The 21,687-nt window shown below is 41.0% G+C and overlaps 1 protein-coding gene and 1 long non-coding RNA gene across 3 annotated transcripts in view; one reads left to right on the top strand and one right to left on the bottom strand.

Annotated features, from left to right (window-relative positions):
* Nucleotides 1-9,959: 9,959 nt before the first annotated feature.
* LOC114030382 lies at nt 9,960-18,984 on the bottom strand. The gene is made up of 3 exons (XR_003567603.1): nt 18,140-18,984; nt 13,675-13,930; nt 9,960-10,360 (listed from the first exon to the last, which is right to left on the bottom strand). It is a non-coding gene; the product is annotated as an uncharacterized LOC114030382 (long non-coding RNA).
* SLCO2A1 (solute carrier organic anion transporter family member 2A1) overlaps nt 17,788-21,687 on the top strand; it is a 149,377-nt gene continuing 145,477 nt past the window's right edge. The window contains exon 1 of one of the 2 annotated variants that reach the window (XR_003567602.1): nt 17,788-18,210. Coding sequence is in view for 1 of the 2 variants with exons in the window: in XM_027845179.1 (XP_027700980.1) it covers nt 18,127-18,210 (84 nt within the window). In the remaining variant the exon portion in view is untranslated. The remainder of the gene's footprint in view (nt 18,211-21,687) is intronic. The other variant, XM_027845179.1, reaches the window with a different exon arrangement.

Genomic DNA, 21,687 nt, shown 5'->3' with positions numbered 1-21,687 from the left:
ATTTAAGTGTCTACTATGTTCTAGGCACATAATTAAGTCCTTTATAAATATTATCTAGTTTAATCTGAAGTGACTTGCCCAGAGGCACACAACTAGTAAGTGTCTGGGGCTAGATTTGAACTTAAGTCTTCCTGACTCCAGACCCAATGCTTTATCCCCTGCCGCCTAACTGCCCCTAGTCCTCATTTTTAAAAATTTTTAAAAATACATTTTTAAAAAATTTTTAAAAATACTATTTTTAAAAATACATTTGTTCATTTATTTTACATGCATTTATTGTCTGTCCATCATACAATCTCCCCTCCCCCTCCCCATTGAACAACAACCTCCCACATTGACCGTGCCTAAAATCTCTCTCTCTCTGTCTTTGTCTCTCTTCTCTGTTTCTCTCTTCTCTCTCTCTGTTTCTCTCTTCTCTCTCTCTCTCTTTGTCTGTATCTCTCCGTCCCCCTCTCTTTTTTCCCCTCTCTCTCTTATTTTAACTTCATTACTTCTCAGTAAATGAGAGGTATATAAGGACATTGAAGCCCAGGGAGGTTTAGTGATTCACTCAAGTAATAATGGACAAAGGTTGGATTTGAATTTAATTCCTCTGATTCCAGAGTCAGTGTCCTTCACATTGTGATGTTTGAGTACAGTCTTGAAGGATGGGTAGGATTTTAATAGTTTCAGATGAGGGAGTTATGGGAAGTGAGGATGAGGAGGAGAAACATGTCAGGCACACAGAAGAGTTAGTCAATAAAAAATTTATTAAGCACCTGCTATGTGTCAGGTAAAATGCTAAGTGTTGCAGATACAAAAAGAGGCAAAAAAAAAAATAGTCTGTGCCCTCACGGAGCTCACAGTCTAATGAGGGAGACAACAAGCAGACAAATATGTAAAAACAAGCTACATACAAGATAAAAAAAAAATAGTTAAAAAAAAGAAGGCACCAGAATTAAGAGAGCTTGGGAAAGGCTTCCTGAGGGATGTTAACTGGGACTCAAGGAAACGAGGAGATGAAGATGAGGTGGGAGAACATTCCAGACATTGGAGACAGCCAGAAGAAATCCCTGGAGCTGAGAGATGGAGTGTCTTGTTTGTGGAACATTCAGGAGGCCAATGTCACTGGGTTGAAGAGTGCATGGTGGGGAGTAAGGTGTAAGAAGGCTGGAGAGGTAGGAGAGGGCTAGGTTATGGAGGGCTTTGAATGTCAGAGGATTTTGTATTTGATCTTAGAGGTGATAGAGAGCCACTAGAATCGATTGATTAGGGAGGTGTTATGGTCAGACCTGTGCTTTAGGAAAGTCACTTTGGTAGATGAATGGAGGATGGATTGGAGTGGGGAGACGCCTGAGGCAGGCAGACCCATCAACAGGTTATTGTAATAGTCCAGGTGTAAGGTCATGAGAGCCTGTACCAGAGTGGTAGCAGTGTCAGAGGAGAGAAGGGAACATACTCAAGAGATATTGCAAAGGTAAAATCGACAAGCTTTGGTAATAAATTAGATATGGAGGATGGGAGATAGTGAGGAATCCAGGATGGCTTCTAGGTTATTAACCCGAGGGACTGGAAGGCTGTTGCCCTTTACAGTGATAGGGAAATCAGGGGAGGAGAGGAAAGATCACAAGTTCCATTTTGGACATGCTAGGTTTAAGACGTCTACTGGACATCCACTTTGAGAAGTCTGAAAGGCAGTAGCTGATGTGAGATTGGAGGTCGGGAGAGAGATTGGAGAGGATTGGGAGATTTGAGAATCGTCAGCATAGAGATGGTGATTAAATCCATGGGAGCGGATGAGATCACCAAGTGAAGTAGTAGAGAGGGAGAAGAGAAGAGGACCCAGGACAGAACCCCAAGGGACACCTCTGGTTAGAGGGGGTGATCTGGAGGAGGATACAGCAAAGGAGACTGAGAAGGGGCAGTCTGGTAGGTAGGATGAAAATCAAGTGTCCCAAAAACCTAGAGAGAAGAGAGCATCAAGGGGAGGAGGTTGATGGATAGCATCAAAGGCTCCAGAGAACAAAAATTGAGAAAAGGCCGTTACTCTGGCTATTAAGACACCACTGGTGACTTTGGAGAGAGAAGTTTCAGTTCAATGATGAAGTTGGAAGCCAGATTGTAACAGAGTGTACAAAGAGAGGAAGGAAAGCATATACAATAAAAATTTTCTATTTTGGCCACAACATAAAGTAGGTAGGGGTTAGTACTCTATGTAAATATTCAAAGTAGATTGAGGAGCCTTGAATGTCAAGTTAAGGAGTTTCAACTTTATTCTTCCCTACAACAGTGAACGGGGAAAACAAAGCACTGAACTATTCCCTACAGAGTACCTGGTACAGGACCACACCTCCAGAGGTGTTCAGTACTTGTTTACAGAATGACAGGGAACTGAGTTGTTGTCTGACATTTCTATGACTCAGATATGCATAGGTTATAGCACAGGAAGTCTTATTAATCAAAAGCTCAAATCATGGCCTCTGTGGACTTCTGCATGGGCCATAGGGATATGCAAATATAAAGAGACAGAAAGAGATTTTTCTGCTTAAGAAAGGATATATTTTCTTATTGGATTTAGGAAGTGATGAAATCAAAGGGGTGTGGGCCCATAGGGCAGGGTTTGAAAAGCTGAACAGATATCAAAAAAGGTAATTGCTCAGCACAGACTCTCAGGTTAATGTGTAATCCTCAGTACTGACCAGTGCTTAAATCAATAAAAGAAAGGATGACATATACTGGAAGAGATATAGAAGGGCATTTTCTTTAGATAGGTGGAAGCATCCCTTTATTTTAAAAAATTTTTTTAATTTAAAATTTCTTTATTTAAAATAATTTTTATTTTTAAAATGTGTACATGTCCACACACACATACATACACACACTTACATTCTCACGTATACATATTTATTTCTGTATATATGCATTCCCTCAGGGCAGCAGCCAGCCTGGCCCTGCCTTAGGCCTGTAGCTTCTCTCTTTCTCATTCTAATGACCAAGTACCATGTTAACACTGTTTGTACCATAGTCAGCCCTTGAGGCTTGAGCCCATCTGATGTTTTGTAGCTCTATTAAAGTTGTCCTAAGGGGGGATTACACACACACAAATTATTACCTATACATATATGCATATACATAGACACATAAATGTGTATATATGTGTGTGTGTGTATTATACTTGGTCCTAGCCCTAAAGGTCCACAATCTACTTTGTGAAGTCAAGTCAAACAAGTCAAACAAGCTGGGGTGGAGAAGGAGAAGAGAGAAAGGAAGGAAGAAGGGAAGAAGGAGCCTGGAAAAAAGGAAGGGAGGCAAGTTCCCTCATATTTTTGAAATATTTATAGGAGTACTTTTTATGGTAACAAAATAAAGTAGAAGTTCATCAACTGGGCAATCTCTAAGTACACAGTGTTACATGAACACACCCCCTTTAATCTACTTCCCCAGCTTGCAGGGGAAACCAATCAACATGTCAACTTTCTATCAGATATTTCATACCTTCAGTCCTCTACTTCTACAAGGAGGAAAGTACATTTTTTCCAGAGCAAAACTTGATCATTATAACCACGCAGCATTTAGTTACTCCCCCCTTTACATTGTCGCAGTCACTGCACATATTGTTTTCTCCATTTGCCTTATTGCAATCTGCATCAGTATATATTTCCTCCCAAGCTTCTCTGAATTCTTCATATTTGTTGTTTCTTATATGATTTAATATTCCATTACATTTATGTGTAGTATGGGGGATACCCTTGATCCACTCACTAATTCCTCACCCCAGCCCAGCTGATGAAATCACAGGAGATGATGGGCAGGTAAGAGAGACAAGGAGTTAGGATCTTAAAAGACATGTAAAGAAGTGCTTTAGATTTTGTGATCTCTTTATGGCAAGTGAAGAAGTTACTGAAGTTAAACTAGAAATCAGGGAGTATTTAGGCATTGGTTAACCAAAGGACAAGCTTTGCCTATCAGGAAGGGAGGAAAGGACGAAGAGAGGGAGAGAGGAAAGGAGGAAAGGAGGAAGAAAGAGAGAGAAAGAGAAAGGAAGGGAGGGAGAGTAGGAAGGAGGGAGGGAGGGAGGAAGGACAGAAGGAAGCAAGGAAGGAAGGAAGGAAGGAAGGAAAGAAGGAAGGAAGGAGTATATTCAGAGATGTTGCAAAAGTAAAATCAACAAGTTTTGGCAACAAATTAGATATAAAAGGAGTAAGAGATAGTGAGGATTCCAGGATGACTCCTAGGTTATGAGCCTGAGGGACTGAAAGGATGCTGTTGCCTTCTACAGTGATTCAGGAGAGGAGAGAGTAGTTTAGGGGGAAAGATAAAAAGTTCCATTTTGGACATGTTGAGTTTAAGGTGACTAGTGGACATCCAGTTTGAGATGTTTGAAAAGCAGTTGGAGATGTAAGATTGGAAATCAGGAGAGAGATTGGAGCAGGATGGGTAGATTTGAGAATCATTAGCACAGAGATGGTAATTAAATCCATGGGAGGGGAGGAGGAAGAAAGGGAGAGACAGAAGAATAAAGGGAGGAAGGAAGAGTGAGAAAGAGGGAGGAAGAGATGGAAGGAGAAAGGGAAGACTGGAGAGAGGGAAAGAAGGATGGAGAAAAGGAAGAAGGGAGGGAGGGAAGAGATATGGGGAGGAATGGAAGGAAAGAGAGGGAAGAAGAGAGAAGAAAAGAGAGAGGAAGAAAGAGATGGAAATATAGAGACATATAGATGAGAGGTAGTATTTAGGTAATTCGTGGTCTCTTTTCCTCCTAATGTCATAACAGCACCTACAGTCAGACTGATCTCTGCGTCTTCATTTTCATCGTACTCTCCAATTGTTTTTAGCCTAAGTGAAAAAAATTCCTAGATCTAGCTTGGGACAGAAACTAAGTAGAAGTTGGATAATATAGAGGTATTGAGGCCTTCAAAGCATGGATGTTTTGTGGAAGAAACTGGACAGCCAGATTAGTAAGAGTAAGCTCTAAATGAGGATTACCATAGTCCACTTCAGATCTATCTATCAATAAACATTTATTAAGCTCCTACAATGTTTCAGGAACTGTGGGAGGCAAAAGGAAGAGAAAGACAAAAATGGAACAGACCCTGCCCTTATGGGGCTCACATATGGGAGAGACAGTATGTGCATATGTAAGAATATGCAGAATAAATACCACATAAACACAAAGTATTTAAAGTCAGAAAGGCTTGGTGTAGAAGTTGGTCCTTGAGCTGCGTCTTGAAGGAAAAGAAAGATTCATTGAGGTGCAAATGAGGTGGGGACGCATGCCAGGCATGGGGGACGGAGAGATGGGAGATGGAGCACTATGCATGAGGAACAGACTAAGGCTCAGCCTATTAGAAGTGAAAATTTTAAAGACATAATATGAACAAAAAAGTTTACATTTAATTAAATAATGTTTCTTTTTTCCCTCTTCTTCTTTCTGTGTAGAAGCACTGGGTGGAGCCACTGTATGGCAATTATAGAATGTTGCAGAAGGGATGGGGCTCAGTGCCAGATGATTTGACCTCCAGCTGAGGCTCTGCCATCAATTAGCTTTGTGACCCTTGGAGAGTCACCTCTTTTTGATGGGCCTCAGTTTATGATCTCTAAAGAATCTCCTAGCTTTAAGATTCTATGATTGCATTTGAGGCATTTGGGAAAGACACCTTTCTTTCACTTCAAAGAAGAAATCCCCATGGAAGAAAGTGAGGGAAATTGGTATAGAAATGTTTTCAGGTATAGGTGCTAATAATAACAACAACAATAATAATAATTAGTATTTACATAGATCTAAGTGCCAGATACTGTACTAAGCACATTACAAATATTATTTCATTTGGTACTTGCAACAACCTTGGGAAATAGGTGCTATCCTTATCTCCAAGTCAGGAAGAGCTGGTTTTGAATCCAGCCTCAGACACTTAGGAGCTTTGTGGGCCTAGTCAACTCACATCCCCTCTATGAATCTCACTTTCCTTATCTGTAAAAAGAAGAGGTTGGATTCAATGACCTCTAAGATCCCGTTCTGCTCTGAATCTTTGATTTTATAAGGAGAGATGTCCTTCCCAATAGACTTTTCTGTGGGGTGGGGGAAGAAACAGAAGTTTGAAAACTCCTGGCTAAGTAAAAGAGTCCCTTCCCCAATCTCCAGTGGATTCACGATTCCTCGAACTCCATTGGCCCAAGTTGGCTAGGGGCAATTGGCTTCTCTGGGTAATGACTGTCTCCTCTTCCCACCCCAGCTCAGTTATTGTGGCATGATTTTAGCTTGTGTGGGTAGTGTAGTAGGCCCCTCTGGGAAATGAAAGGATCTCCCCTTGTCTTCAATTGCACTGTTTCTGACACAATGGGAACCAGCTCTTTCTGTTACTTGGGGAGCTTGTACTTAACAGAATTTTAGAATAGTGGAGCTAGGAGGAACTTCAGGAAAAATCTACCCCTACTCCTTTGTGCTATGTTAGGTGGTACGCTACATACAGATGAGGAAACTTGAGATCCAGGAAATGGAAGTGACTTATTTAGGATAACAAAGCTACTAAATGTCAAAGCAGTCACTTAAACTCATATGGTAGGTTCTATTTGGGACAGCTATGGTGCAGTGGATAGAGTACTGGGCTTGGAATCAGAAAGACTCATCTTCCTGAGTTCAAATCTGGCCTCAGACACTTAATAGCTGTGTGACCTTGGGCAAGTCACTTAACCCTGTTTGCCTCAGTTTCCTCACCGTAAAATGAGCTGGAGAAGGAAATGGTAAACCACTCCAGTAACTATGCCAAGAAAATCCCAAATGGGGTCACCAAGAGTCAGACACAACTGAAATGACTGAACAACAACAAAAAAGTTCTATTCAAGGCTCCTTCTATTATTCCTTTCTACCTACCTACATCTTTGACAAATAGTCACTCAGTTTCTCATAGAAGAGCTCTGGTAATGGGGAACTTACTACGTCTCAAGGAGAAAATTATCTGTTAAATTAAGACAAAATCTGCCCTTTTTTTATTTCCACTCTTTGGGTATAGTTCTATCCTCTGAAGTTATACAGAATACATCTAATATTACTGCCTCAAGACTACCCATCAAATATCTGAAGACAACTATCCTTTTCAACTGTTTTAGTCTGGGGCTGACTCAGGATGATCCAACGGTTCAACTTGAGATTGGAATAAAATGAGACACTCATAGATTAACATTTAGCAAAAGGTTTACTTAACAGTTGCATGGAAAGGATATTCCATGAGGATAGAGCACTGGTTCAGGCAGACACTTTTCTTCATTTCCACACAGAAACACATCTGGTCAGAAGGGAAAGGTGTGTTAGTGTGCAGGGCAGTGGAACATCCAAGGGGTCAGGGGTCCTGACTCCTCATGAGCTAGACTTTCCATGCCTCAGGCAACTAAGAAACTGCATCAACAGCTACAGCCTTAGCACCTTGGACCAATTAAGTCTCAAGGATAGTTTCCTTCACTTTTTATCCTGTATAAGATGTTTTGCTTCTAGCATGCCCCACCCACCAAGTCTTCTCTTCTCTAGGGTACATCCTCGATTCTCTAAATGTCATGGCATCAACACTCCTCTATCCTTCCTCTTTTGTTGAGCTAAAATCTCATTGAGAGTCATCTTGAAGAAAGATTGGTAGTCACTGGACTCAAATCATCAACTTTGAGGGGGAAGGGATCTCATAGGCCTTCTAGTCCAACATTTTTATTTTACAGGTGAGGAAACTGAGGCTCAGGGAGGTAAATGATTGTTGAAGGTGACACAAGCAGTATCCAAGAAAAGGCAGGATTATGAATCCAGTTTCTCTGACCCCAGAGACTATGTCTTTTTGACTTCACCAATATGGCAGAGCAGAGAAGGCAACGTAGATCTACATTGGTAAGAGAGAAAGATCACTCAACTGATGTGTTCAAGGGAAAATAAAAGTGAATAGTAGGGAAACAAAAGTAGAGGCAACAGATGCTAGAGAGGCAAAGACGGTAAAAGTCAAAGCATCCAGCTCCATGAATTTTAATGGAGGTTAGCTGAAGGGAAGGGAAGCTTCCACAGAACAAAGGGAAAGAAATACTGAACATGAAAAGTGAAATAAGAAAAGAACTAGAGGGTCATGGTTAGGTCATTCAGCTACCACTAATGAGGGTAGATGAGAGATGGCAGCAAGGGAGTGAGCAGGTTCTGGGATGGAGAGAAGGCTCCAGAGAAGCTTCTAAAAAGAAGAGACAATGGGTTAAATAGGTAAAGGATTGTCAGAGCAAGAGGAGAGCAAAGTACAAAAGGATAATAGTAGAGAGCAAACAATCCTCTACTCAGAAAGTCCTGTTTTGATGTGTGGCCTATGGAGGTTACCCTGGATTCTCAAAAGAGAGCTCAGTGGAATGCAAGCTCTGGAAAGTCCTACCAAGATAGAGCTTCAAGTATAGACCTGGTGATGAGTCTGTCCAAGCCACAGTTTAGCTGAATTTTTTTTAATTTAATTGTATTTTATTTCTACCAATTACACGTAAAGACAATTTTCAACATTCATTTTTGAAAGATTTTGAGGTCCAAATTTTTCTCCCTCTCTCCCTTGCCACTCCAAGACAACAAACAATCTGATATAGGTTATATATGTGCAATCACAAAAAACATATTTCCACATTAGTCATGTTATGAAAGAAGAAATAGAAAAGAAAAGATTATGAAAGAAACAAAAAAGTTAGAATAATATGATTCAATCTGCAATCAGTTCTTTCTCTAGTTGTGGGCAGCCTTTTTCATCATGAGTCTTTTGGAATTATCTTGTATCATCGTATTGCTGAGAAGAGCTAAATCAACCATAGTTGAACATCGCACAATATTACTGTTACTGTGTACAATGTCCTCTTTGGTTCTGCTCACTTCACTCAGCATCAGTTCATGCAAATCTTTCCAGGTTTTTCTGAAATCTGCCTGCTCATCATTTCCTATAGTATAATAGTATTCCATTACATTCGTACACCAGAATTTGTTCAGTCATTCCCCAATTGATAGTTATTTGAATCTGAAGGGGCTTATTGATGGCCACCAAGTGATGGAAGATTTTAGCCTCAATGATTTATGAATACTGTTAACCAAGAATACACAAGAGGCATAGGGATTGGCTTGGATGGAAGAAGTACCCCCTAGGATGAAATAACTGATCTCCTGAAGTGTGAGTCTAAGTATAGATACATACTTGAGAAAAGGAGATCACAATGACTCACATTTACATCCTCCCTTTATGTAAGAAAGTATTTTGATCCCCATTTTACAGATGAGGAAGGCTATGCTCAGAGTAGGGGAAGTAGCTTGTCAAGGATCACACTACAGCACCACACCCCAAGATTCAAACCCACATGCCTGACCAAGTTTATTGCTCTTTCAGATACACCTCACTGCCAGAGAATGGTAGAACTGAAAGGGACTTAAGCTTGGAGGCTCCAAACCTTCATCCTTTGACCCTAAACCCAGCATTCTTTCCATTGGATCCCTCCATAGTCCAGCCCTTCCATTTTAAGGTGGAGAAAGACTTCATGGTTTGTTATGAATAATGAATATAAAAGCCTATTATACAAGATATTGAAAGGGCTACTAGGGTTGTCTAACCAGGCTCAAAGCTATTTCTCTCCACATATCTTCTTAGAGTAGTAAGGGGCCCCAAAGATCATCATGTGTCCCTTTCCTTCCACCAAGGTTTTGGACAGAACGTGCTGTCCTTGGTGTTCAAAGGTGATGATACTGACATGCCATCCAGAAGGAACAGTCCTTGAGTTGGTTGTCTTCCTCCCTCCCCCCAGTTTAAAAAGAATTTACTTTTTTATTATGAACTTAGCAAACATCAACAAGCACAAACATTCAGCACAAGAGGGAGAGCAAAAAAAAAATGGAAATCATGAACTTTTGTTCTTTTTAAAAATTTGTATAAAATTTAATAAGGTAATCATAAAATTGCCCTATTTTTAATGTTCTTTTGAACTTCTTTTTGTTTTCTTCTATGTCTTTTAAATGTTTTATATGCTTTTTTCTTCTTTTTTTTTTTCCCCACTTCAAACATTTCCTGCTCACTTCCTCTCCTGCTCCCCAGCCGGAAGTCTTCCCTAACATATTAGCTATATCTGAAAATGTAGGTCTGATTCCATAGCTCCAGTCCATTACAATTCTGCCAACAAGGGGAAGCAAGCCTTGTTAGCAGTCTTCAGAGGTCATGATTGGTCTTAATGAGAATTCTGAAGTCTTTCAAAGTTGTCTTCCATTACGGTATTGTGGTCAAGGTGTCCACTGTTCTCTGGTTTTGCCTTGAGCTGATTTCCCAAGAGTGTGGTAGAAACTGGTCTTTAACTGGGCCCTCTCTTCTCTGATCCATACTGATCACCATGAATTCTGGGGTATAGTAGCAGTCTGTTGACAATGAGCAGAGCAAAAGTAACTGCCCCCTTTAAACAATTAAACCCAAGACCATTAAAACAACCATCCCCACATCTAATCCTTAAATGGGTAGAAATAAATCAGTGCTTTAAAAAAATTCCTTAAAATGAACACACCATTAAGAGTAAAAAATGAAGTGGTATCATTTTCTTTCTTTTAATTTTTTTTCTTTTTTTAAAATTTTAAACTTTAACACAAAAAGAATATTTCCATATACATAGCTAAACACAAAATGAAGATTGCGTATACAACGGTGAATCTCTATTTCATACTGCTTGCTTTTTTGGAAAAGTCACCAGTTATACACAGTGGGATCGTTTTCCCACTCTATGGGGAGGCAGTTATTGAATAAAGACATTGGAAATAAGAGAACACCAAAGGGAAAAGTAGTTGCCGGTTTTATAGGGCATCTTTCATCTTCTTGCTACTTGGAGTTGGAATAGGCAGGAAATACAATTCGAAGAATGTTTCTTAAGTGCTCACCATGTGCAAACTACTGGGGCTTCAAAAATTAAAAACTAAATACTATAGACCTTGTTCTCAAGGAACTTATATTCTATTGAAAGAGGTGGAAGAGAGGCTCCAATTTCTGAAAAAATGGTAGGAAGGTAATACTCAAACATCTTAGCAAGGAGAGATGAAGAGTAATAGAGGTTTGACCTTAAAGCCAGGAAGATCTGAGTTAATGTCCTGCCTCTGACACATATTGGTTGAGTGACTCTGGGCAAATCAATTTACCTCTCAATGGCCTAGGAAACTGTGTAAGGCCCTAACTGGCAGAGCAGATGCTAATTTTGAGGAGGTATATGTGTTGCCCATGTAGGTTATATATTTCCATACTGGTCTAGATGAGGCTCACAGGGATGCATGAGTAGATGTCCCTAGACCCTTCTCCTACCGGGAGAGGAAGTAGTAGATTGGGGTAAGAAGTTGGTGACTCTCCTCTTCTCAGAGAGAGGGGAGTATTAGCCTAGAGATACATCTATCTTCCTCCCTAAATAGTACTAGTCTAGGAGAAATAAGGGTGCTTGGAATATTCCTTCTCCATTAAGGGATAACAATTACAAGCACCGTTAGAAATTAAACATTATTTCCCCTTTGTTGTTGTTCAGTCATTTTAGTAGTGTCCAACTCTTTGTGACCCCATTTGGGGTTTTCTTGGCAAAGATACTGGTTTGTCATTTCCTTCTCCAGCTCATTTTACAGATGAGGAACTGAGGCAAACAGGGTTAAGTGACTTACCCAGGGTCATACAGCTATGTCTGAGGTCATATTTGAACTCAAGTCTTCTTGATTCCAGGCCCAGAGCTCTATTCACTAAGTCCCCTAGCTTCTTCTGAACACTCAACAAATATTTACTGAAGTCTTATGCTAGCCTAGCATAAGCCTAGCATAAGACTTAGGCTTTAGTGGATCCAAAGATGATACATAATACCATACCTGCCCTCAGAGAGCTTATGATCTAGTAGGAGAGCCAAGATACATATAATAGCTACATAAATAACTACAGTATAAGGATGGAGAGGGAGACAGACAGAGACAGAGAGACACACATAGAGAGAGAGAGAGGAGGAGAGAGAGAGAGAGGAGGAGAGAGAGGCAGACAGAGAAAGGAGAGACAAGGGACAGAGAGACAGAAAGAGACAGAGAGAAGGAGAGAGAGAGAGAGAGAGCTTTGTGATATAATAAAAAAAGAGGCAGGAAATAGCTGGTTCAAGCCTCACCTCTGCTAGGGTGACCCTGGACTCATTCAGACTCTTAGCTCTTTAAGCAATTATGAGACAATAAGTTTCAGAAACAGTGCAAAACTACATTGGTAAAGGGAGTTCCCCCATTGGTGAGTTTCCTAAATCAATGAAATCACAGGTTTAGTCCCTATCTCCTATAAGGGTAAAGGAGTGGAATAGTTTGGGCCAGTCATTGAACTACAGGAATACAGAGGAGAGAGAACCTAGTGTATCCGGAGGCAGTGAGGGAGTTGATCTCCTCTCCCAAGATGAGAAGGAGGCACAGACTGATTTTCTCCTCTGCCTCTTTGGAGGATATTTCTTCATCTGCACATCAGGATTTTTTCTGCTGCAGGCTATGTGAGATGGTGGGGAAAGGGTCATGTCCTCCAGTGGTCAGCGGCCTGATAGGAAGCTTCTTGAGGATATGGACCGCTTGATTTTATCTTTGCACCCTGGACACCTTACTGAGCCCCTGGTACTGATTAGATACTTAATACGTGCCTGTTGAACTGAATTGAACTGATAACTTGCTCTATGTCAGCTCTTATTTTAATCAAGGTGAAAAAAAAATGGCAATAATGTTAGGGAAGAGTTCATTGTTGTTTTGGCATTCCTCTGATGCCCAGTATGGTGCCTGGCCTATAGGAGGCCCTTAATAATAATAAATCCTCATTGATTATTAAGTTAGAATGCAGCAGGCTGGGCTCTGTCAGAGGCTCCTAGGTTCATAGATCTGGAGTAGTCAATGGAGGGATTCTGGATTGGGGTGTGGATTGTCATTTCTTTCTCCAGCTCACTTTACAGATGAGGAAACTGAGGCAAACTTGGATTGGGGGGGTGACTTAAATACTGGCCTATTGAGAGTGTGAGTGTGTGTGTGTGTGTGTGTGTCTGTGTCTGTGTCTGTGTACGCGTGTGCGTGCATGGGGTGGGGGTAGTATCCCAAGGTACACAAGAGTGATTGGGGAATGCTGGAACCAGCAGCTAAAAAGCCCTCAGAAGACAGAGAGTTAATATCTCATTACACAAAGGTATTTAAATTGTTAAGGGTAGCCACTCCTTGAGCCAAGTTGGGCCTTTATCAGCTGCTCTGTGTGTAAGTGTGCAAAGGTGGCCACAGGCCAGCTCAGGAGCTCAGCATGAAAGTGTATCTGTGAATAAGGACTTCAGATGTGGCTACTGGTAATGGCCTGGATTCTTAGCTTATTATCAAGGCACTGGGTTTTGAAGAAAAGCTAAGTTTGTACATACTAAAGGAGCAAAGAAAGACAATGATCAACATCCCAAAGATGATGGTGGGGTTTATAGCCAGAGTGAAGGGTGGAAGTCTCTAACCATTGGTTGGCCCTTTACTAGTGTTTTATTTCTAGTTTAGGCCATGAAGATATGAGAAGTCAGCTGCAGGAAGAGCAGAGCTTAAGGCATAGGCGGAGAAGTAGAAAAGAACAGAGAACTGGGTTCTGAGAACTGGGTTTATTGAGCTTAGAAAAAAAGAAGGCCGAGGGGGAATTGAGTAAAGGCCTTTGAGGATACAAAAGTTTCTCAAAGGCTCCATACCTGGCACTGAGGGAATTGATATCTTTTCCCAAGGTGAGAAAGAGACACAGACTGATTTTCTCTTCCATCTCTTTGGAGGATGTTTCCTTATCTGTATGTCAGGCTTTTTTCTGCGGCAGGTTATGTGAGATGGGGTGGAAAGGGCCATATCCTCCAGTGGTGAGCTGCCTGATGGGAAGCTTCTTGAGGGCAGGGACTGCTTGATTTCATCTTTGAGCCTCCATCATTCACAAGGTACAGGATGCTGGGCAATTTCCTAGAGTGGTTGAATGGAAAGAGCTTCAGTGAGAGAACCTGGGTTCAAATCCTGCCTCTGATGCTCAAGACCTATTTGACTTTTGGCAAGTCACTCAGCATCTCTGGGCTCCGGGTTTTTTTCATTTGTAAAATGAAGCACTAGGCTTGGAATTGGAAGACTCCTCTTCCTAAGGTCAAATCCAGCCTCAGACACTTATTAACTGTGTGACCTTGGGCAAGTCACTTGATCCTGTTAGCCTCAGTTTCCTGATCTATAAGATGAGCTGGAGAAGGAAATTGCAAACCACTCCAGTATCTTTGCCAAGAAAACCCCAAATGGGGTCAGGAAGAGTCAGACGTGACTGAAACGACTGAACAGCAACAAAAGGGGGATAATGACATAAGGAGGGGGGGATAACGAGTAGTAAAATACTTACCTCACCTAAATGAAAATAAATATTACCCAATTGATCAACAAGCATTTTTAAAAAGACCTACTCTATCTACACTGTGCTAGGTACTGGGGAGATACAAGTATAAAGAAGGAAACAGTCCTATTTGGAAGGAGATAACATTGTAATGGAGGAGGAGACAACAAATACACTAACCAGTATATGAAGAGTAAATATAAAGTGAGTAAATACAAACATATACAAAGCAATTAAATATAAAGTAGTTTGAGAGACAGTGCTCATAGTTGATGTTATCAAGAAAGGCTTTTCCAGACAATGATATATGAAACCACTATTTTTTTAACTGAACTTTTTAAATTGAATTTCATTGTTCTAGGGCAGTGGCGTCAAATAGTAATGGAGTCACCAGACTGTACAAATGGATCCCTGCAGGTGCATATTGACTTAGAAAATCACATACTAACATTATCTATGTTTTATTGTATTTTTATGTATTTTGCTAAATATTTCCCAATTACACTTTAATCTGGTTCAGGCACCATTTGGGAGTGGTTGTTGTTGTTGTTGAGTCATTTCAATTGTCATACTCTTTGTGACTCCATTTGGGGTTTTCTTGGCAAATGCACTGGAATGGTTTGCCATTTTCTTTTCCAGTTCATTTCATAGATGAGGAAACTGAGGTAAACAGGGTGAAGTGACTTGCCCAGGGTCACACACCTACTAAGTGTCTGAGGCCAGATTTGACATCAGAAAGATGAGTTTTCCTGATTCCAAGCCCAGTGCTCTGTCCACTGCGCCACCTAGCTGCCACTTGGGAGTGTTGGGGGTCAGCAATGCTGTCGATGGGCCACATATGGACACCTCTGGCCTAAGGAAATCCCAGTGAGAAATTACTTTTACCAATGCAAATCAGCACCTGCTCTGAGAGTTACTTGTGACCCTGAAAGGATCTTGCTAGGCTCCTAAAGACAGTATGTGTCTGAGGCAGGGCTTGACCCTTCTTGCAACTCTTTCTCTCTCCATTATGCCACCTGATGCTTCTAGCAGCTCTGAGAATTGTTATATATGTAATAAATAGAATCTATTATCTTTGTAAGTGGAGGGAGACAAGAAAGTTTTTCCCACCCAAAGCCACAGCACCGGCACCAGACAAAGCCTGGGAGGTTTTTCTCCTGATAGATAGACATGATTAAGGCAGGGATTCAGTGCAGGTGCACGGAGAACAGCCTCCTATGCTCAGCTGTGGCTCTGGTCAAGTATTTATTATCCCCATCCCGAACAAGCTAAAGAAAAGGAGTCTTGGTTAGAAATTACAACAGTCCTTCAAAATTATCATGTCTTTTTTTTTTTTCTCAGAATTGCTGAAGGAATGACTTTGTGACATTGAGAGCTACTGAGAACCAGTTGGGGAAAATCATAGGATCTTATATTTAACTCAGTCCAATCTCATCATGTTAGAGTGGAGGAAACACAAGTTGAGAGAGGTTGTTACTTAAGGTGACGAAAGCTGTAAGGGGAAGTCAGCATTTGAACCCCTGTGTCCCTACCAAAAATTCTTTTTAACACCCCACACCACACTACTGGTAGTGGTGATGGAATCTTCTATCCAGGTGATCTTCAGAAGTAGGATTACTTCTCAATTGCCTTGTCTAGATTCAGGTCTGTCCTATAGCCTTAGATGGTCTTTCTAAAGCTAGGGTTCTTATAGATAGCTTTGGTAGTTTGATGAAACCTATGGTCCCCTTACTTCAATAATGTTTTTAAATAATGGAAAGAAATACTAAATTTCAGTTAAAGATCAGTGAAAATCGAGATGCAATTTTTCCCACCCAAGTTCATGGACCTCCTGAAATCTATTCACAGACCTCTTGTCTATGGACCCCAGGTTAAGAATCATTTCCCTAGAGTCTACTCTTCAAGAACAAAGGATAAACAGCAGCAAGAATTTTCAGCTTCTCATTTGTGAACCTATGAAGGAAATTGAGATTTCTCTAGACAGTGCCTTTTGGAAAATGCCAGTTTCTCAATCAAGTAAAAGTTTATCTTATGGCCAGAAAGCTGATGGAAATGTTTGCTAGACTGGCTTAGCATGTTCCTCCCTCCCCTCCCCCACCCCCATTAAAAAAAAGAATTCAAGCATTGAGGCCTAAAAATTCACAAATGAACTTGCTTAATCCTTTCTATTTGCTTTTAGGTTTAAATACACATAGACATAGAGAAAGAAAGAGACAGGAAAAAAAAGGAGACAGAGACTGAGAAAGATGGGGGGGAGAAAGAAGGGGGAAGAAATATAGATGGTGAGAAGCTGGGGTGTGTTATTAGTAAACTGTAGTTTGTTTTTTCTTTGCCCAGAAAAATGCTGGAAGAGAATGAGAGGAGCAAAGTGGGGAGGAGGCTGAATGTGTTTCAGTAGAGAAACCTATGTGGGACATGGAGATGCCTAGGGAAATAAATTGAAGACTGGATTTGTAAATTGCTGTAATTTTTTTCCTTAAGATTTTCTTGTCCGTAAAATATTTTCTTTCTCTCCTTTGTGGTCAGTACCTTAATAGCCAAGACACTGGAGAAGAAATAAACATTCTGACTGTAGCTTTGAAAAAAAAAAGTATTAGGGGCTTGTGAGCCAGCGGCTTACAACCGCTTACAGCGGTTAGCCAACCGTTCTGTTTTCATTTGTCTTCCCAGCTCTGCTCCCAATGTGAGGCTGCAGGCTCTGCAAGGGCCGTCTGACATTTTACAAAATATTCAAATTTAATTCTGGCTCCTTTTCAAAACCCTCAAGTTTACCCCCTCGCTTGCATCTATTCTCTAGATCTTTCTTACCCCCACACCGTCCTCTCGTGGGCACAGAACAGTTCAAATATAAATCACTGTTCTGCACAAACAAAAGCCCAGTGAGATCTCAGAAAGAGACTACCTCCGGAACTTTAAAAACGCAGGTTTGCTGCAAGTGAAAACAAGCAGAGTCTAAAGCAAGTAAATCTCTGTAAGTCTCTGTAAGGCTGGGGAGGGATGAGGGCTCATTCTTACCTCTTTGAGGAGTAGTCTCCCTGGCCCCCCCTTTGCCTCTCTCCTCCCTCTTACCAACTTGTCACTTTTGAATGAAAAAATAAAAAAAATAAACTGCATACATGAAAGTATGTATAAACCAAACTCGATCACTGCAGCGTTCTCTTCCACCCCTTCCACCGCTTCGTACGTTACTCTTCCCAAAAAGAGAGGTGTTCGTTGTTTCCCCCCTGCTAAAACCCAGCTCCTGAGCCCTGATTTCCCTGCTGTGCGGGAGAAAAGAAAACTCCTTTGCCTACATCTCCAGAGGTTAGAACTAGATGACAGAAACTGAGTCACACCTGCCTGGGAGTGGGAGGGGCGTGTGCGTCCCCAGGGATGGGTGCCGTAGTGATTCTCTGCGCCTTTAAAGTTCCTTTACACACGAAGAGAAAGAGGGAGGAGGAAAAGTTTCATCATCAGCCTCGGAGTCCTGACTTATAAAAACTTTAACCTCACTCTCTCTCGCTCACTCACTCAGGCAATCCAATAACTCTCACACACTTGGACAGCGTTCATTTCTGACTTAGCCGCGAAACTCCTGGCCAGGGGAAGACAGCCACTTTACTATTGTCTCCCTCCTCCCCTATAGCCACTGAGAGCAGAGCAGACTCTGTGCTCTTCCTGCCACAAACAATCTAACTGATTTTGAAGCGAGGGGACCAGCAGCAGAAGAGAGAGGATAGATAGGAGGGGGACTCGTCCGTCCATCAGCTCTGTGAGAGGACTTTTTCCCGTGACCCTAAGCCTGAGAATGGAACTCTTACCTGAGCAGAGCAAATCCCGGGGCGGGAACACTCTCACCAGCTGTCAGCGGACCATCTTCAGCAACATTAAGGTGAGGGCGCGCTACCTTTCCATTCTTAACTCTCCAGCGGGTGCCGGTATCCAGGGACAGTTAACATATGCTAAGCTTCTCTTTAAAAAAAAAAAAAAAAATGAAGTTAAGCTCTATCTTTTGGCCAAGAAAGTTGCTCTGAGGGCCTTGTGTGGAGGCCCGCCACCCAGGCAGTGAAGAGATTTGGTTTTTATTGTTTGTTAAATGGTAATCAAATGGAATGGGAGTGTTTCCACTTTGTGTGTGCGCTCACGTGCATTTCTTCGGGAGCTGCAATTGGAGGGAAAGCAGTGTGGTACAGTGGTTCTGCAGTCACAGATGCTGGATTCGAATTCCACCTGTGTTTCTTGGAGCCCGTGCGACTTCGCTTCATCTTTCTTGTCTCTAGTTTCTTCTATTGTAAATTGAGGGGTTTGGACTAGAAGGCTTCTGAGTTCCGTTTCACGTCTATGATCCCATGAAAACGATGGACAACAGTCCATTCTGCAAGTGTCCCCAGGACAGAGAATGACACTTAGTTAGTATTTGACTAAAATAAAAGGTCACTTCTTCACTGGTACAATTAGTAATTAATTGCTAATAGCAATTTCATTCTTGAAAATATTTGGAAACTTCCCTTCCTTATCTACCTGGGTAAGGAGCCACTGTGTGGAACATAGACTTACCCTAAGACAACATTGATATGTTAATTAGTTTTGCTGAGCTGCCTTTCCTTCCTTCCCTTTTTCGTTCTTTTCTTTTTTTAAAACAAAGTGTAGCCCCCTGGGGTGGGGAAGGGAGAGGGGGTATATTCTGAAAGTAAAGTTATCTAAAAACAAAAGCTATCAATTTAAAAAAAAATTTTTTTAAAGAAAGCAAATGGTAACATTTGGGTTTGCCTGTGAGATTTCCAAGTATTTTAAGGAATGTGTTAATAATTTCCAATTAGTTAATACTCATTTTCAGTCGGGAGAGAATTAAAAAATCCTTTGAAGCCGCTTGAGACTTTCTCTTTTCATTATTGTTGACACTAGGGATACATTCATTCTCATACATCCTTTGCTTATATCTTTAATGGAGGCTGTGTTCTCCCTGGTACCTTCCTCCCTTCACAGCCTTCCAGTTGTGAGTGTTTCCATTGTTGAGAATTTCCTCTTATCAGATAGTAACCTGGTTCAGGAAACACTTTAACCCTTCCCTTGCAGCATTTAGAACTTAGCCACAATAGAAAGATTAGCAGCTCAGAAATTTGGAACTTTGGGAAATATGTATTGCAGGTGTTTCTACCTTCCAGCTAAAGATGGGAGGTAAATGCTGAGGAAAACCCCAAGAGCACATGTAAACCCAAAAGAGGCGTGCTTCTGTTTCCCTAGGGAAAGCAGATAGATGAGGGATGTTCCCTTTACTAAGTGTCTTCTCAGGGATTGTGTAGCCATTTTTCCAAGACAACTTTCCAATAATGAACGTCCATCTTCTCCTGCCAATTTTTGCTTTTCAGAGCAGAGGTGGCAAAAAGACACAGGTATTCCTTTGGGGAAAAATCAATTTGATTCACTTCAACAAGCATTTATTAAACTCTAACAATGTGGTAGGTACTGTGCTAGACACTCATGCTACAAAGACCAAAATGAAAACAGTCACTGTCCTAAATGAGCCTACCTTTTACTGGTGGAGATGTAAATGTCCACAGGTAATTCAGCATGTGTGTAGATAAGTAAGTATATATAAAGTGATTGGGGGGAAGGGGAGGAGGTGATACTAACAACTGAGGCAGGGATCAGGAAAGGCCCTGGGCAGGAGGTAACACTGGAGTTGAGTTTTAAGGGGGTATAAGGGCTCCAAGGAAAGGGAGAAAAGCTTTTACTTGTGGCAGGGGGTGGGAATAAGATATCATTATTTTTATAGTTGGGAAAATGAAAGCATAAAGAAGGGATTCCATCCCTTTAAGGTTAAAAATAGACCTGTATAAAGAGAGCCAGAACTAGAATCCAGCCCATGTATCACAGGACTTTAGTCCAAAAGCTTAGCACACTCCTTAAATGGAAACCAGCCTATCCTTCTGGAGAACAGGATGAGGATGAAGATTCAGATTGTGCTTCATGTATAAATTAGAGAAGTTATGCGAAGCACATTGAATGATGCTGGGCAGGGCAATCAACCTACTTTAGGAAGAAAATGAAATTAACTGCACAATGGCAAATTAGGAGATTTTTATTTTGCTAATGGTCAGAAAAGGATCCTGGGGCCATAGAGAACCTTACTCCATACTATTAAACAGAAAATGCAATAAGACTTTTGAAACAAATGTGATTGGAGGGAAACAGTGAATAAAAAAAGATGAAAGAAAGCATGGAAAAGCTCTAAGATAATCCTCCAACTCTATTCAGGACTGGTCAGACCTGTACAAGAATTCTGTGCCTAGTTTCCTGGCTCTACAATTTAAATGGGATTTGGAAAGGGTTCAGAGGAGATCAGTCGAAATGCTGAGGTTTGAAAATTAGAGGTGAAAGGTTAAAGGATTTGGGATTACATATTTTTTAAAATTCATTCATTTATTTTTAGTTTTCAACATTCACTTCCATAAGTTTTTGAGTTTTAAATTTTCTCCCCCTCCCTCCCCACCTCCCTTCCCAAGACAGCTCGCAATCTGATATAGACTGTACATATACATTCCTATTAAACATATTTTCACATTAGTCATGTAGCAAAGAAGAATTAAAACCAAAAGGAAAAACCACAAGAGAGAAGAAATGGGGGGGGGGGGAGAGAGAGAGAGAGAGAGAGAGAGAGAGAGAGAGAGAGAGAGAGAGAGAATGAGAATATAGTATGCTTCAATCTGCATTCAGACTCCGTAGTTCTTTCTCTGGATGTGAATAGCATTTTCCATCATGAGTCTTTTGGAGTTGTCTTAGATCCTTGTATTGTTGAGGAGAGTTAAGTCTATCAAAGTCCATCATCACACAATGTGGCTATTACTGTATACAATGTTCTCCTGGTTCTGCTCACTTCACTCAGCATCAGTTCATGCAAATCTTTTCAGGTTTTTCTGAAGTCTGTCTGCTCATCATTTCTTATAGCACAATAGTATTCCATTACATTCATATACCACAACTTGTTCAGCCATTCCCCAATTGATGGGCATCCTCTCAATTTCCAATTCTTTGCCACCACAGAAAAAGCTGCTATAAATATTTTTGTACATGTGGGTCCTTTTCCCATTTTTATGATCTCTTTGGGATACAGTCCTAGAAGTGGTATTGCTGGGTCAAAGGGTATGCACAATTTTATAGCCCTTTGGGCATAGTTCCAAACTGATCTCCACAATGGTTGAATTAGTTCACAACTCCACCATCAATGCATTAGTGTTCCAATTTTCCCACACTTTCTCCAACATTTATTATTTTCCTATTTTGTCATGTTAGCCAATCTGATAGGCATGAGGTGGTACCTCAGAGTTTTTTTGATTTTCATTTCTCTAATCAATAGTGACTTAAGAGC

The sequence above is a fragment of the Vombatus ursinus genome, unplaced genomic scaffold, assembly GCF_900497805.2.
Source record: "Vombatus ursinus unplaced genomic scaffold, bare-nosed wombat genome assembly UNPS02014959.1, whole genome shotgun sequence".
Classification (NCBI taxonomy): Eukaryota; Metazoa; Chordata; class Mammalia; order Diprotodontia; family Vombatidae; genus Vombatus; species Vombatus ursinus.
Note: the sequence above shows the minus strand (reverse complement) of the source record. Positions and strands in the feature narration are given on the sequence as shown.